At 47.0% G+C, this 17,565-nt stretch overlaps 1 protein-coding gene across 1 annotated transcript in view; it reads left to right on the plus strand.

The window, feature by feature from the left end:
* Window positions 1–17,565, plus strand: part of INPP5D (inositol polyphosphate-5-phosphatase D) — a 50,863-nt gene that overhangs the window by 20,348 nt on the left and 12,950 nt on the right. Inside the window, exons 3-11 of the mRNA XM_041467548.1 lie at window positions 5,341–5,491; window positions 7,560–7,731; window positions 8,133–8,273; window positions 13,751–13,838; window positions 14,554–14,634; window positions 14,811–14,882; window positions 15,156–15,279; window positions 16,289–16,395; window positions 16,945–17,047. Coding sequence (XP_041323482.1) covers window positions 5,341–5,491; window positions 7,560–7,731; window positions 8,133–8,273; window positions 13,751–13,838; window positions 14,554–14,634; window positions 14,811–14,882; window positions 15,156–15,279; window positions 16,289–16,395; window positions 16,945–17,047 — 1,039 coding nt within the window. The remainder of the gene's footprint in view (window positions 1–5,340; window positions 5,492–7,559; window positions 7,732–8,132; window positions 8,274–13,750; window positions 13,839–14,553; window positions 14,635–14,810; window positions 14,883–15,155; window positions 15,280–16,288; window positions 16,396–16,944; window positions 17,048–17,565) is intronic.

Raw genomic sequence — 17,565 nt, forward strand, 5'->3', positions numbered from 1 at the left:
TGCTGTGACATCTCGAGGCTGTCCCTTTGCCAGACCATACAAGTCCCTTTCTGTATGAAACCCATTTTCCAACTCTTCAGTCTTTCTTGGAAATTTTCCTTGAGGCTTTCTATGGTACTTTATAAGTAACATAGTTTATGGCACTTATAAGTTCCATAAGAATTGGTGCCCCAAGCTGGCCACAGCAGTCCAGCTAAACCTTTATGGAATGAGTACAGCAGAAGAATTTCTTCTTGCATCTTGTGTGACACTCTCATTAATAGATCTTGGAGAGACTTCTGCTTTGGATGTGACTTCCCACTATAAAATTGCTGCTCAGTCTCTGATTCACTGTTCTCCAGATTCCTGTGTACAGCTCTGCTGTTTTGTGGGCTGTTCTCTAAGTTGCATACATTCACTAGGTGTTTTCTTTCCATATATTGTGGCTGCCATCAGCACAAAGCCGAGGTACCAGCGGGGATGATGGAAGAATCCCCACAGAAGGAGAGCCTGCCCTCCACACCTCTCTGGTGTCCCATGAGCCCTGTGAGCACATTTCTGGGGATGTGATGTGTTGCCATGGAGATGACACTTGCCATCCCCGTTTATAATGACTTGAAACAATTCACTGTGCAATTAAAACAAGATCTATCCTGTGATAACCCTGAGGAAACAGTTACTTAATAAATGCAGGCAGGGGGGCGGGAAGTGGATTTCATTGTTGGCTCTGCTGGGGTGGCTCCAGCTTGCTCTGTGCTGCCCCATCCTGCTTTGATTTTTTCACAGTGCCCTGTTCTGCCTCTGCTTCCTGTCTCAAAATCCAGAACAAGCTTGTGTAAAGTTTAGGCTGCATTTTGCCTCTCTCCTGTCATCCCGTGCAGTTGTCTGGAGAATGTTTATTAATGTTTACCACAAATCCAGTTTTTGGTAATGTGCTCTGCAACCATCTACAACCTGACTCAATACCCATACTTCATTATCCACCACTACTTTTCCTTCCCCACCTATAAACCTTTGCCACAAGTTCAAGTGGGAAGAAAGCAGATGTCCTAGTAGATGTCCCAGATTTGGGCTGCTTTCCTCGCTTGCTGGCAGAGACCAGCCCTCAGGGGGGTCATCCAGCAACCTGTGCACTCACAGCAACATTACTGAGCCAGACTTTGCATGTTCAACTGATGCTGCTCAGGCATAATCTCTGCAGTCCCAGGCAGTGCTGGCTGGAATCACACCACAGCCTCGGTCATGGTCCTCTTGCTCTGTGGCTGGGAGCAAAATAATGAGCTGTTAGATTTGGAGCGGCTCATGCAGCACAGGTAGTATCTGAGTACCTTGCACTTGTGTGCCAGACATGACTGTTGTCCGTCATGTAGGCTTTGCTCTCATCCCCTCCCCAAGGGGAGAAGGCAGTGCAACAAAATCTTGCTTTTACTGTTCTCTCTCCCATTTCAAACAAGGTACAGTGTTTGCTGTGCCTCTGTGCAGAAGGAGGCAGCACAAAGCAGGGTGCCCTGCTCTCTTGTGGGGAGTGGGGCTGGTTGGGGGGTGTTTGAACTGGGAGGAGCTTGTTTCACAGTGCAGGCAAAAGGCAGAGAGGGCAGCTGGGCATGCCTGTCTGTTGGAGGGGTGCAGCCCTTCCCGTACACTTCCTCTGTTAAGGTCCTTGCAAATAATAATTATAATACAAAAGTAAATGAATGAGAATAATCAAATGATTTTGCTTTCAGACTTTCATGACAGCTGAGCTGATGTGTAGCAAGGTGGTGCCACTGCCTTTTGTGGTGTGGGGAAGGATCCTCGAACATCCATGAGTGTGTGCTGTGCAGGTTTCAGGCTGCCCACCCTTCCTTCTGTACTTGGCCATGGCTGATTGGAGCTCCTGACCCTGCCACTTCCCCATTTTCTTATTTCAGCTCTCACCTATCTCTGTGCAGCTGCTCGGGCCACATGTTCAGTTCTTTGCTGAATTATGTCTTAAAAGATGAAATTCTGTCCTTTATTTTACTGTGTGCCATGGGGAGTTGGTCCTTTTTCTCCTCACTGGACTTGGGGAAGGTGGGCTGTCAGAGGAGCTGGCACTGCTAGAATGGAGGCTGCTTCTCTTTGGGAATGAGCATCTGGATTCAGATGCATACAAAGCCCAGCTTCTTGACATGGCAAATTCCACTTATCCTCAAGGGTTCAGAAGGGGAGCTTCATCAAGAAAGGTGACTGGGTGCAGTGGGCCAAGTCAACAGAGTAGAAGAGGTGTGTAACAGCAGGGCCTCTCTGCTCATGTGTGCACCCAGCCAGGCTGCACGAGAGCTAGGGCTGATGGCCATGCCAGGGAATTTGGGCTGAAACACAGGTTTTGGACCATGCATTGAGTTAGAGGAAGGAGGCCTGTTGCAAAATGCTCCTTCTTCTGCTTACTACAGAGACCAGGATGGTTTCAGAGGCTGAACTATCCTTGGCAGCAAAAAGTGCTAATTCAGCCTTTCCTACCACTTCTATCAAGACTCCGTTTGGCCTTAAAAGTGCTGTTTATGGCTGTCTGTCCTTCTGCAGGCACCCTAGGAGAGCAGGAGCTGAGGGGCAGAACAAGGCTGAGAAGACAGTGTTTGGGCACTGAGGGTGGCAGGGATGCTGTGCAGTAACAGGACAGGGGCCTTCAGGCACAGTCAGGGGAGATCGGGGAAGCAGGCAGGTGGTGAAGTAGCAAAGGAAAGTGAAGGAGGAGTTTGGAAAGAGGAGGAGAGGAGTAGACTGCAGTGATTGCAGAGGTGAGAGAACACCAACAGCAAAGCTTTTCTCCTACAGGGATGCACATGGCAAACCCTGACCCTGTTTGTCCTTGTTGTGTTTTAGGGTCTCTGTGTGTGCTCTGATGGGGCTGATGCCTTTTCTCAGGTGCCCTTTGGAGTAGCTTAGGGTAAAAGAAGCCACCCTAAGCCTTGTTCCTCCTGAGCTTCAGCCTGTCTGTGGGGGCTGCAGGTGGGCAGAAGGCTGCCCAGGCAGGGTAATCCAGAGGGTGAAGTGTGGGTAACACTGCCGTGGGCAGGTCACAGAGACTGAGTGTGCTGCCACCCGCCACCAGAGCTGCTAACAGTGCCCTCTGGGCTGCTGGGGGGGTGCTGGACAATGAGTAATCACAAAAATGGGGATTTCAGAGAAGAAGGTACTGCTTGAAAGATGAATAGAAAAGCATGGAAGACTGGTTGAACTATTCCAGGTCTGTTCCAGTGCAGCACTGTGACTTCAGGATCCTTTCATACGATGGATTAGAACTGTTCTTTCTCGATGGTTTTCCCTGATTCCCAACGTTCACACTTGGCACCAAGAAGCAGAAGAGTCTGGGAGGATCCAGATGCTATTTGCAGTAATTGGCGTAAATGAGAAGTCATTCTGAATGTGCAGAGTCTGTGCTGCTCTAGAAGAGCAAGATTTGACCTATACTGGGTAGGATCATGAGACGTTTTAACCGATGATTTGTTTTAACATCTTGGGCCTCACAAAAATATAATCCAGTGTTTGCCCAAGCATTGCCTTCATGCTGAACATGGCATTTTCCAGCGTATGAGAATAATAAATCTTGTTAAATGCAGTTATGTGCAAGTCAGAAAAGGAGGCTTTACAGGCAGAGCTCTCAGAAACATCACCCATGTCTGTTGTGAAAATGTGCTTTGCTGAGCCTTTAAAGACATTCAGGTGTAGCTAAAAATGAAAGGTATTTTTAATGGCAGGCCTGAGGGCACTGATGACTTGCAGTTCACTATTGAAAACACTGTCCTAATTTCTAGCCTGAGACTTTATTATTTAGGAAAAGTTAAAAAGAAATCTTGTTGGTGCTACGAGTCTCTGAAGACATTTTCCTGTGTTCTGCTGTGGTTTTTGCTCACATCTTGCCTGTTAAATTTCTTGGATTTTCTACATTCGCCTTTCAAACAAAAAAGTTCACAGAGAATAAGAAATCGAACAAAAACGAATGACAAGTAAATAAGCTTGTTCAAACATGTATTGAAACTCTGTATGTGTTACTTTTTACCAGCAATCATTGCAATCCCAAAATGAATTTAAATACCCTGCCTGTTAGTCAGAGGCAGAATGTCTGTGTAACACATTATGTCAAATTAGAGTCACAGCTTTAATTCCTTACTAATTAACCATGTTTCCTATGCAAAATCTAGTTTTATGCATGCAAAACAGTGCCAGTCAAACCTGCCATTGGGGTGATCAGGTCTTCCTTTGGATTGCCCAGTTGTGAATTCCCAATGTTGATCTTTTAAGTCAAGAACAACAGCCTTGTGGGGATGGAAAACAACTGCTCTCTACCATTCTGCCCCCACTTCTTGGTCTTTTATGGCAGATATAGACAGGGCCTTCTTGGTTTGGTTTCTGTGGGAAAACCTTTTGTCCAGAAGGAGCACCCTGCCAGGAGGAGGGTGCCCCAAGGAGAGGGATAAGAGCTTTGGTTGTGTGTTGCTGTAGCCTTGGTATTGGATGGTACTTCAGCGCAGTTTGGAAGGTGATGCAGAGTCCTTTCCCTTAGTCAGGTCTGTACTGAGCCATGAGAGACCGTGTCTGTCTTTGGTACGGTCTGTGGATGAAGCAAGGGGGCAGAGCTGCAGGGATAGCAGCTGTTCCTGCTGGCAGAGTCACTATGCCAATGTGTGGATATAATTACCCTGAAACTTTGGCTCTGAACACCTCTAAAACCTTATCCCTGTGTTTGGCCTCTGTGAGTAACCATTTGCTGAGATTAATGGCCAGGGTGTGCTTGAGACAGGTTTGGTCACAGAATTCAGCTGGCACACACAGTGTCATGCCATGTGTGTTTGCAGTCCTTGCCACTCTCTAAACCTCCATCCCAGCATTTCTGTGTGTGAGGCACCTTGTTTCATTTGAACCCAGTTCTGAGCCTTTGAATCCTGGAAGGGATGCTAACGTCTGGATTTAGCCATGTTTACCTTGCAATTTCACAGAAAAATCTTCCTGGATGCCACAAAATGTAACACAGTCTAGGGGCTTTGTGCTCAGTAAAAGAGAGAATACAAAGATTAATCTGGGAGAATTATTTGTTTTTAAAATCTTCCTTTGCTGTGAAGCCAATCACCCTGAACCCAGTGAGAGAACTCTTCCATTTGGCTTCAGTGAGTCTTTGAGGTTGGTATCTATCCTGACTCTGGCTGGAATGTGTGAGCTTATGTGTTTGCTTGTTCTGCATAGAGCCTGTGGTCACATGGACAGCAAGACCAGGGCAAGTTCTCTTCTGGGCAGCAGCAGTGGCTTTTTCCTCTCTCTATGGCTTTGTTTTTCCTTCTGCAAGGAGCAATGTTTGTGTGGTAGGAAATCCCATGCCATGACTGCCTCTGTGTTTTGTTTCAGGCATCAGAGGGTGTTCCTGTGAGGTATTTTCAGAACCTGGAGGAACTGATAGAGTATTACAAGAAGGAGAACATGGGTCTGGTATGGCACCTCAAATATCCAGTGCCGCGGGAAGAGGAGGAGGCTGCTGATGAACTGGAGGAGGACACTGGTAAGAAACCCATGATGTGACTTGGTGATGCAGACCCTTGACTCATACCTCTTGATAAGCAGTGCAGGCAGGAGATTAGAACATGTTGTGCCATGAAACAGAGCAGAGCATAGAGAGGCCTGAGCTGGCAAGGCCTGCTGCAGTGAGCCCTCCTGTCTTCTGTGGTACAGCACCTGGAACATCAGTTTAGCTCACTGAGGGAATACACTGAGACCCTCTGTGAAAGTATACTGCATCTGGTGAGGGGGTAGTTAATCTGGTGTCCTTATCTGGACTCCAACTTTTTATGTCCAGCCATTTCCCAAGCCTCTGCATCCTGTCCTTGTCTTGCATCTGTAGGGCCTGTCTCAAAACAGACATGCTCCCTCGGGGCTTGAAGCACATTTCTCTGCTGTGCCATGCACCTGCAGCTGCTGAGGGGCATCTGAAGCCCCTCAGCTGCTCTTCTCTAGAGGATTTTTGACAGTCCAAAGCAGAGGGCATGGCTCTGGCAGTGGCAGACAGTCTAACTCCATGTACAGATGAAGAGGTGTGATTGGCATCATCCCAACTATTTTATATCAATGCCACTGTGGGTTCCTGGCACTCACTGGTCTCAGATAATTTCTTAGATTTTTCCTGGATCACCCCTTGGGTATGTCATAGTTCTCCTAGAGGAAGGTCATGTCCACAGAGCCATCCTTCCTGTCCTGTGTAATGTCTGTCTGGAAATGATAAGCACTGCAATCAAACTTGTCTGAAGGATACAATCCCTGGGACAGACAGACAGGCCCTGTGAACTAGGACAGACTCATGTGCCTGTGCAACCCAGAGTCTGTGTAACCCTTTGATGGAATCCACTGTATATCTAATAGGAGCTGGAAGATTTTGGTATGCAATTTTCTGGAAGAAATAGAACAAAATTTTGCAAATCTGCTCAGGAAAGATGTTCCTGGCTTTTGGCCAGTTGTACTGAGTCTCCAGCTCCCAGGGCTGGGGAGGGAACTACAGCAAAAATAACACAGAGAGAGGCAAGCAGCAGGGAATGAAGTTGTATCCAAGACTAAGAGCCTTCAGATGAAGAGAGATTAGTACTGGGTCTGGGCTGTCCATGTACAGAATTTAGTTTTGTTAAGGCACTTTGTGCTATCATGGTGGAGCCATGTAGGGCGTACAGATGTCTTATCATCTGAGATGTGAAACTACAGAGGTGGAAGATGAGCACCCTGCAGATTAACCACCCATGGCTCAGTGCTGTGGTGGCTCTGAATCACAGCAGTGGCCCAGAAGCAGTGGGTCAGTCCTAGGGGTATTTTTGTAATGCAAATTCCACCATTAGGAAATAACCAAACAAAACCTCACAACTCAACCTGCTACAATACAACATATATAACAAGCTGTTGGAGCAATTGGTATGAAAAGAAAGGTAACCATGGTTGGGATCAGTAGAGATGAACCCACTCTTCTCCCAGGAGAGTGAGATATGATGAGCAGCAGGAAAATCCTTTTTCCTTCCAACTCAATGTCCACAAGACAAGGCAGGATATTCAGCCCCTATGCACTGGGTCATGGGGCCTCTTTTCTCCATCTCTGCTTATTTTGCCATTCACTTTTTCCATTAGGAGTTTCTGGTACTCCTTCCATCATGTCCCTCCATCCATTCTGCCTCAGCAGCAGATCCCCATGATAAGGGGAATGACATGGGTGAGGTACACATGCTATGTTCTCTAAGCATTATATTCAACTTAACAAATTAACCTTCACAGCTGCTGTGCAAATGGGAGAGTCAAAACTGGCTGGGGTTCACTGCAGGCAGAGACAGAGGCAGAGGCATGTGCTGCCTGCACGTGAGGTTCAAGCCTGATCCTTCATCCTGCTGCTCTCACACCACTGCCATCCCTGGAAACACAGCTGGGCCAGTGCTGAGCCCTGAGCTTCCCAGCTCTGACATCCCTCCACAGACCTGTTGGAAGAGATGGCTTCTGCAAAGACTGCACCTGCAGGGTGGGCTCTGCCCTGCCTGGGGTGAGGGACAAGAGTTCCAATTTCTGTGCTGGAATGACTGTGCCTTTCCTTTCCTTCTTGCTAGATCTGGTACCCACACCTCCTGTCCTGCCCCCACGCAACATCCTCATGGCACTGCCGAGCAGTGAGACAAAGGAGGTCTCTTCTCTCCCCGAAAACTCACGGGCAGCAGACGTGAATAAACTGTCCCTTTCTGAGACATTACTCCAGCGACTGCAGTACCAGGACACAAGCAGGTAAAGAAGGACAAGTGACAGGGCTGCTGAACCAGCCTTCAGCCCAGTTCTGTGCTTGCTGGGCCTCTGTGCTTGGAACAGCTGAGGATCTGTTTGATTCAACAAGATTACTCCTCATTTGTACTACCAAATAAAGAACAGAATCAGATCAACAGTGCATTGACTGCTGTTTACAGTCCAGATGTTCTCTAGAAAAAATACATTTCTGAATTATTAAAATCAGCCATACACTTTCTCCACTGAGGTATAGTTTTCTAATATAAAGGATGAGTAATAGCTGAGAGAACTTGGTTTATTAGCCATGTGCCTAAACAGTGGGAATTTGAGAAAAATAAGAAAGCTGTTTGATATTTGAGAGTACAGAGAAGAGCTGGCTTTTGACCTGTCTGTTTACTTCACAGTGTCTCTGACGAGCATCTTAAACTCATCCAGGATTACCTGCGAGTTCACATCATCAGTGACTTTGAGATGGTGCAGACTGGCTCAAACAATCTTCCTCAACTGAAGAAATTACTTACAGCTCTTTGCAAAGGACTCTTCAGGTAACTAGAAGCTGGTTTTCAGAATGTAATGCCATAACACTGTAGTCTAACAAAGGTTCCATGTGCATGCATTGAGAACCCTCATTTCTGGCATAGGAAATTGCTTTGCCCTCAAAACCAGTATATTTAGATGCCATGACCTGTGATTCTGATCCAAAGATATGAAATCTATATAGAAGAGACAGCTCTGACAATCAAGTTTTCTTCTAGGGGGTTTCAGAGAGCAGAGTATTATATTTTATGCTTTGTTTAGAATGAAACAAAAAAACATGTACTAACTGATTAACTGCATAATTTGGTAATGCATAAATGACACCCACAGGATTGTCAAGCACAAGCCATTTATGGAAACAAGCACAAATTAGTGTATAACTAGATTTTAAACACTGATTTTCCTTCCCACTAATGCACTGTGAACTTGGAGTGATTCCACTGATGTTGGTGAAGGCCAGCTGAAATGAAAAAAGGAACAAGCCTAGATTCTTGCCTCTCCAAATTTTACCTTTCATGTTTGGAGACCTTCCATGTCACAAATAGAAAAACTCTGAGAGGGTGCTAGAGCATGGCAGAGCTCCCTCCTTCTCTGGTGGAAGGATGTTATTTCCCCCTTGCTGATTGTAAGCAAAGGGACCAGCCCAAACTTGTGCAGAGCTCTTGGAGCACTCTGTAGCAGGGGGCACATATTTCCACACTTCTCTCCATGGCTTGCCATACCCTTCTCTCTGGTGTATGCAGAGGTGAGGCTGGTTGTGCTGCTGGCCTGATCCTCTTCTCCTAGAAGCCAGCTGCCCACAGACAAGCCCTGTGAGGACTGAGGGCAGATTGCTCCAAGAGCTGCCCTTCTGCATCCTGCCTGAGCATTTTGCTTCTCTACACGCATGGGACGGGAGACCCAGGTGGCCAGCTAAGAATAAACCTGAACAGTGGAAGCTCAAATCAAATGAAATCACAAGTGAGAGGCTTGTGTTACTAAAATACCTCTGGTGCTGCTGTTGTAATCATGTTTGGTTTCTCTCATTTCCAACTTCTTATTCTGCTTAAGTTTATCTGGGTTTCACAACCCTATTCCTCATAAATGCATGTGGAGAAATGAAAGAAAGGAGATCCAGCAAGGCTACAATTCCCTCAACTGCCAGGACATCTTTAACATTTCTGGATTTTCTGTAGTATTTATGGTGACTGGACATTGCAAAGTGGCATCCTAAAGCAGGTGGAAGCCTGCTGAATGTAGGGACATGTCTTGGTTTGAAAAACAGGTGCCTGCCAAGGAAGGCAGGAACCTTCCTTAGAATGGAAAATATGATCCCCTTTCCTCCAAGTTATTTAACTTTGAAATTAAAGAGCTCTCAGGCAAAGATACGAGAAAAGGAATAACAGTTCTTTACTAGAATATATATATATTCTTACATATTCTTATATACATATATATATAAAACAAGACAAGCTAAGGACAACAACAGCAGCAACAGCAAACAAAAGCAGAGACTCAGTCCCAGCCGTCCCTGGGCTGCGCTTTCCCCTTGGGTGCAGTTCCGGTCACAGCCAGCAGGGGCGCTGCTGGCTCCCGGCCGGGCAGGGCGGGGCGATGATTCCCCCGCGCCTGCAGGGGGCGCTGTGGCGCGGGCTCGGCCCCGCTCTGCCCGTGGTGAGGGCGGCAGAGAGGGCAAAGGGGCTTCCCTCGCACCCCCGCAGGGGCAGCCGGGCCGGTGCCCTCGGGATGGGGAAATGGCGGCGGCGGGAACCGCGGGCCGCGGCTGGAACGGCAGAGGCAGCGCACCCGGGGTGGCAAACAAAGTGTAGCAAAAACACTTTAGGGGGAGGGCTGCGACCACCCCAGACAAAACAAAAAAAGGATATGCGATAAAAACCATCCTCAAGACAGGACACTGTACCACAAACCCAGCAAAGGACAAGGACTTGTCTTCTGTCCCTCTGGTGACTTCACACAGCTATGGAAATATATGTCCTCACGCTGTTCTACCCCATATTTTCTCCCCATACCGGCATTATTTTGGTTTGTTGGAGCTGCCTTCTGAATTTTGACATGACAGTCCAAATTTACAGGCTGTGTCTCCTTCAGGTCTCATTGAGGAGCCTCTCCCCCTCTATTCACATTGTCTCGTGGATCCCTACCATCCAACCAAACTGCTTGCTTATCTTCAGCTGGCCAATAATCAGATGCTTGGGTGTCCTACTGTTTTACACTTAATCTCTGAGGTTGTCTAGGGTTTAAGACTACTTCAGTCAAGGAAATTAATCCACAAACACCAGAGGTTTATGTCGAAAAAGGAGACAGAGGAGTCCTATTACTTTATTTGAATAAAGGGAGAGGCCATGGACCATTCCCCTAGGGTCTCTCAAATTGTTAGAGGATGCAGCCTCCTTTTTATCCTAATTTCCCGGCTGCATTTCCCTCTCTCTTTCCCCATTGGCTGAGGTACTTAAGAAGTACAGACTTCCTGAATTGCTTAATACACGCCCCCTTCTAATATCTACCCCCCCTTTTCTTTTCCTTGTGTCAATCAGTGGAATTCCTATGGAATTCCTGGTTCCTCCTATTGCTTCCTTCATCTCTCAGTATCTGCCTTTATCAGCAGACTCACAGTTTGTCTGTAAAGACAAATCCCTTTCATTCCTTTCACTTCCCCTATGTGACCTCTGAACTCAGATTTTGTCAGTGGCATTCCCTAAATTTAGGTTTTATTTCCCTGAGCTTCCTTCAGCTGTGCAGGGAATTCCAGCTGAAAGTACAGGTTATTCCTAGGCTGCTTCTTGGTGTCTTCTTTTAATGTTCAGTTCCATTATTTTCACACTATTTGAGAATAGGTTAAAAAACAAAACAAAAACCACAGAGTTGTTAATCAGCACAGCAGATCTCTTGCAGTGGAGCTGAAGCTCCTCTGAATTTCCAGGCAGCACTGAGGGTTATGAGTGTGCACACAGACTCGTTGTGGCTGGGCTGGCCCAGCTGCTGAGGAGCCACACAGGCGTGCTGTGAGTGTGAGGGTTTTATGATCTTTGTTCTGGCTTCCCCTCACCTCGCAGAGCTCAGCGGTGCCATCTCTCAGGGTCAGGCTCAGACACGCTGCAGTCACTGTGAGAAAGGAGCATCCAGTGCCCTTTGCTCCTCAGCCACGTGCTGTGACCCCAGGCTGTGGGTGAGTGGTGACTGCCAAGGTCAGCAAAGAAGAGGGGACAGTACTGGAGCTGCTCCGTGCTCAGGAGAAGGAAAGAGCTTATAGTGAGCAGTGGGGCTGGGAGAGGAACTGTTTGTGAACAGTCTGTGCCTTTGGCAGTTCAGGTATTGGCCATGGGCAGGATGCACATCTGGCCAAGAAGCTCAAGCGCAGCAGACCAGAGTGCAAAGCTTGTCAGCTCTTCCCTCACCCATTGTCCCTGATTAATTTAGCAAGGCCTGGACCTCAGTGTTCGTCAGAGACTGGGAAAGCTGGTTTTAACTCTGCTGCTACTGCTACCACTACCTTTTAGGACTGGCAGCGGCCAAGGGGTCAGGACAGCCATGGCACATCTCCTTATTAGAGCCTGGGGGACCAGGAACATCCACTCCGGGGAGAGGCCACTCCCTCTGGCAGATCTTACACTGGAAATATACAAACAAAACCAAGACCTGTAAGGCTGATGGGTACCTTTGTGAGGCTTTCCATTCTAAAGAAGTTGCCATACAAGAGTTTCCTTGGCCAGGGGAATCCTTCAGCCATTGGAAAGCTGACTCAGAGAGAGCTGGGACTACCCATGCAAGGGGATTTTTTCAACTTCCAGTGAAAAACATCAACAGTGGTCTATTCAATCTGCTACTGTCTGAAGCCATCATTTGGTCATCAGTTGCTGCTCTGCATATTCTTGTTTATTCTCCCTCAACAGATAATTTGCACACAGAGTTTTTAAGGCAGTTTTTCAAGCACTTGTGATGCCAGCACTTGTGCAACAGCATGTGGACACACAGGTTTCTGACACTTCAGTGAAGATCACTAAAGGTATTTATACTGTCAAGAGAAGAAAACAAAAGAAGTTACAAATGTAATTAAAACCACCCTGTGGTTTTAGTGGGCTTGAACGCCCACAGGAGCTGCTCCTCCTCCTCCTCACACACAGCCTACATGTTGCACTGTAAACAGAGGGCAGTTTTCCCATGAGAAATCACTCCTGAGTTGCTTCAAGCAGCTGCTGCTATGTTTTCAAGAGATGGCCTGCACATCACAGTAAATATCTTTTCAATCTTCTCAAACTAAACTTCCCCCAGTGTTCCTGCAACTGCTTGCAGCCTCCTGGGGTCTGACTCCATGGCTGCAGAAATCAATGGGACTTTTGGGTTTGGGGCCAGAACTGTTTGCACTGACACTGGCCCTAGGTAATCCAGAGCTGAATAGTGGCATTGGAGGAATAAAATTAGCAGAACCAGATTCCTGCATGTGCCTTGTACTCCTGTGTGTCCCACAGCAAGTCTTTTAGACTGAAATGTCAAACATGAATGTTTAATTTGGGCAATTAGTCATCCTTGGTTCAACATCTAGAGAAATATCTTCAGGCAGGCATGCTTTTGCTTTGGAGCACTTTCCCTAACAAAGATGGAATAAAATCCACTCTATTCAGACTTAGGAAAGTAAGGGAAATCATTAATATCCACAGTTGACTAGACACAGTGCAAGCATCCTAGTGCTGCTCACCACCATCACCTTCCTTTTGACCTGTGCTCCCTGGCTGCTCTTGCCAGGATCAGTATTGTCATTATCAGCATGCAGCTTCTGTGCCAAATTCACACAGCAGAGTTTCAACAAATGAGCATCCTGTGGAATCTCATTGGGAAGCACTGGAGGAATGGCATTGTTACATGTAAAGGTTCTGCTCAGGGGATCAAGGGCTGCTTCTTCTACCCCCTTGCTGTGCCTGGCCGCTCTTTGTCATGTGAGATGAAATATGTGAATTAGTTTCCTCTTCATACGGAGTCCCCAGCACTGTCCTCAGCAGCCTCAGCAGCTGCACAGGCCCTGTACAGAACCGAGCTGCTCCCACAGAGCACTCAGAGGCACCAGACTGTGCTGGGCTCTGAGGCATTTGAGTGCACTTGGATCTACGAGTTGGCATAGTTAGCCATAGCTGCTTGTACACCATATCTTCAGGTTTTGCTCAGACTAGGATACCTTTCTGGGGAGATTTAGGAAGTTAGAACCTCCAAAGCAAAACCCAAGGAGCAGCCAGTATGGCCATGTTCCAGGTTTGCAAGGCAAAGTCAGCTGTGTGACTCACACTGCCCTCTTGACCATGTCACCAGGCAGCTGGGATTTGCTGCCATCATGCATGCCACAACTCAGGGGGCACATGGCGAGGGCAGGCCCCGTGTGGACATGTGCCCAATGTGAACGTGTGCCTGTCATCTCGTCTGTGTGGCTTTGTCCAAGTGTGAACACAGCCAGGGAGCCAGCCACAGCCTTAGACCTGTGCCATGTCTGTGTTCCCAGTGAGGCCTCAAGGACTCTCCCATCTCTGGAGTCCATCCAGAAGGTGTTTGAGCAGCAGCTGCATCCCGGTGCCCACCAGCGCTCCCAGGTAAGGGGGCTGGGAGGTGGGAAGAGCAGGACAGGTGTGTGGATGGCTGTCAGTGGGGGCAGGGATGGCTCTGGTGTGCAGCCATGGCCAGTGGGGTGCAGGTGGGTACACGCCACTTCTATTCTCTTTAGCCTCATTCTGCTGCAGTGCAGAGGGCACACAGTGAGTTCTATCTCACAGTGTCACTTATCCCATAGCCCTCTCCACCTGCTCCCCCTTCCTGTCCTAGAGGAAAGTGCCACCAACTGCCTGAGGACTCCTACCTCCCCATCCTCCCTCAGAATGTGGGCTGGCACTATGCATTTCTTTTTCCATAAACCTCACTCCAGGATGTTTCACTGTCCTTCATTTTCCCAAGCCCACTTAAGTCCCCATGACTTTCCTCTCCCTGACAGAAAACCAAAAGTCTAGGACTTTTGTATGCTGAGCCCCAGGCTTGGTCATGTGAGCTTGCTCCCAGCAGCAAACTGACTCCCATGCATGACCAGCTGCCTCGACCCTATGGAACACATTTGCAGATTTATCCTTCCAGCCTCCCACACTTCTGCATATTCCATGCTCTTGTGGTGCCCACTGCAGATCAGAGTGGCAAAGGTACAAGAGCTGCTCCTTGGCCTGTGTGGGGTGTCCCTGGGCTTGCACTCCAGGCTGTGCTCTGTGGGCTTGGTAATCACCCATCACCCTCTCTCTTTTTGTTCCTGTGCTGTTGTTTCAGATGCTTGGTGAAGCAAGTCCAGTCAATATTGTATTGAAACTCAATCAGCTGATTTCTTTGCTGTCTTCTATTGAAGAAAAGGTAGAGTTTTCAAGCTATTTTATATCATCTTCTTGTCCTCCTTTGCCTCTAGTTTGTTTCATGTTCATCCTCAGTGCAGTGCTCTGTCACAGTAAGATTTCTTTGTTCTGATTTCATTACTCTCAGTGTAGTACAGAATCACCAAATGCAATAAATTGCACATAATTATTTTACAGGTGAAAACACTGTTGATTGAAGGTCCTGATTCAACACACCGGCGCTCTCTTATCCCCCCAGTCACTTTTGAGGTAAATTTATTCCTTTAACAATGCAGATCATAAGGTGGAAGGACAATAATACAGATTTATGTCAGTATCTCAGCTCCTGGGAAGTTAGCTGTGCTGCCACAGAGATAACAACTATTCCTGGGTGCTGTTTGGCATCATGAAAATGCCTAAGAGATGTCTGGTGAGACTGGCATAATGATATGTGCCCAGGAATTGAGGGAAGTGCTGCATTTGTAATACATGTCACTGAAGTGTAGAAGGTCCCTCATGGAAAACCTCTCTGTATTCCACTAGGTGAAAACTGACTCCCTAGGAATTTTCTCAAAAATGCAACTCAAAGTGGATGTGGAAATGGGAAAGCTGATTATCAAGAGATCTAAGGATGGTCCAGAAGACAAGTTTTATACCCACAAGAAAAGTAAGATGTCAGCTTAATGTCACAAATGCTGAACTAGGCTCTGGGAATTCTGCTAGGTCCTGGGTGATGCATGAGCACCAGTCAGCAAGACACAGATATCTCTGTACTGAGATAATCAGCTTTCACAGATTGTTTTAGACCCAATCTCCAGGTCTAAATGAAGACACTGGAATCAGCACTGCGAGGGAGCAGGTTTTGGTAGAAGATTCCCCACAGAGCTGGTTGCAATAGAACCACTTTTGTTCTGAAAAGCAATGCCACTTGAAAAAAACCCCAACATTCTGCAGAAACATGCTGACTTCTGTGATGATTTTTGACGGTAAAAAGCCAGACATTCAGTTTCAGTAACATTTTTCAGTGAGTTTCCCTTGATTTTTTTGTACGTAAATCGACATCTCTCATCATGAGCAACACCAGTTTTGTCTGTGATTGCCTGATTCAAACAACTTCCTTTTTTTCTGTATTCTTGCTGAACAGGCAGCTCACTGAAGTTGAGGCAAAGACATTTGTGAGAGAGTAGATTATACCCTTGGGCTCTTTCCTGCTAGAAAATCAACCTGTTGCTGGCAGTAATTGAAAAGATGAGCTTTCATGCATGGCTTTCTCCACCTGGTGTTCATAATAATTAGCTGCTATTTTAGATGGGAGGAATCACCTTTACCACCAAATGAGGTTCTACATCCTCTTTCACAGATGGGGAAGGAACACATGTAGGCTGGCTCAGGATACAGGGGGATTGCCTGCACAAAGTTAAGGCTTCATTTCACATTGCCAGGCTTGGGATGGAAAACAGCTCCAAGCAGAAGAGTCTTGAGGGTCCTCTTCACTTGGAGTCCAAATCTGTTCCTATTGGGAAGAGGATTAAGCAACTTTAAAATGCAGGTCTGCAAGGCAAACTGCACAGACAGAAAAGACTATGGAAATCCCAAGCCTTTGAGCAGAGTTGTGTTCATTTTGGTGGGACCCTTATTTCAGTGACTGCAGCTTGTAATACCCAGCCTGTATTCAGTCTTGCAGCTCATCAAGTCCCAGAAGGTTCCAAACAAGCTGGTTATTGTTCTGGAAACAGAAAAAGAAAAAACACAGCGGAAGGAATATATTTTTTCTGATTCCAAGGTATGTGCATGGTTTCCTGCCAGCCTGGAGCAGGAAACCATGGGTGGGAGTGGAACATGGGGCATTCCTTGGTAGAAAGCGGAACTGTTGAAAGACAGTAGCTGCCTTTGCAAAAAATAAATTTCTCCTTTGTTCTGGAAACATGCAGAAAATGAGCATGTATACTGTCTAAAGGGAGATACTGGACTCCTTGCTTCTCTTCAGTGCTTGCTCTATCCTCCTTCCTCAGTGATAGCACTGAGGAAGGAGGATAGAGCAAGCACTGAAGAGAAGCAAGGAGTCCAGATGGCCACTGTGAAAAGGTTCTTATAGACAAAGACAGAAGAAAATATTTTTTCCTGATCATCTCAGCATTTGTTAAATCAATGGAGAAGCTAAATGCCTAAAAAAGCACCACAGGAAAGGCAGCCTCTTGGAAGGTTTCAGGATAGTGCAGAGCTAATCTGCCCTTCAAGTGTGCTGGGAATTTCCTGGTTCAGCAGGTTTTTCAAGAGGTCATGTCAGAGGAGTTAAGTATCTCATTAATTTTCTCTGCTCTTCCCTGTCTAGAAGAGAGAAGGGTTCTGCCAGCTTTTGCAGCAGATGAAGAATAAACACTCGGAGCAACCAGAGCCTGATATGATTACCATCTTCATTGGCACCTGGAATATGGGTATGGGCTCCCTTCTGCCATGGGCACTCCTTCAGACAGTGCCTAAAGGTGTGCTCAGCTGGAGTTGGCACGATGAGCTCCAGACTCTCTGTGTGAGGTTCTGAAGGATTGCTCAAGTGACAGGGAATTGTAGCTGGCACCAAGTTGGTGCAGCAGTGCACATCATCGTCCACCTTGCAGAAAGGACAGCAGCAATTCCACAAACTCTGTAGGCACACAGTTTGTGGTAATTGGGAGTGGGGCTGTAGCTGAGCCTCATCCCCAGTGGGCACAGCTGTGAAATGCAGGTGAACAGCATTGAAAGCAATGAGCCATGGAGTGCCCAGGTGCACTGACCGACCACCAAGGGAGCAGAGGGCACACAGGGGCAGTGCATCAACGTGAGGGGTATAAAAGGTTGGGCTAAAGAACAAGAAGGACAGACACTTGCAGCCTTCTGAAGTGATATGTTGTTATTCTGTAAGGGTTGAAGATTTCTGAAATTGTATGGCGATGCTCTGTGTATTGTGGCCGTCTCA

This window comes from Pyrgilauda ruficollis, unplaced genomic scaffold (assembly GCF_017590135.1).
Source record: "Pyrgilauda ruficollis isolate IOZ18807 unplaced genomic scaffold, ASM1759013v1 scaffold209, whole genome shotgun sequence".
NCBI lineage: Eukaryota > Metazoa > Chordata > Aves > Passeriformes > Passeridae > Pyrgilauda > Pyrgilauda ruficollis.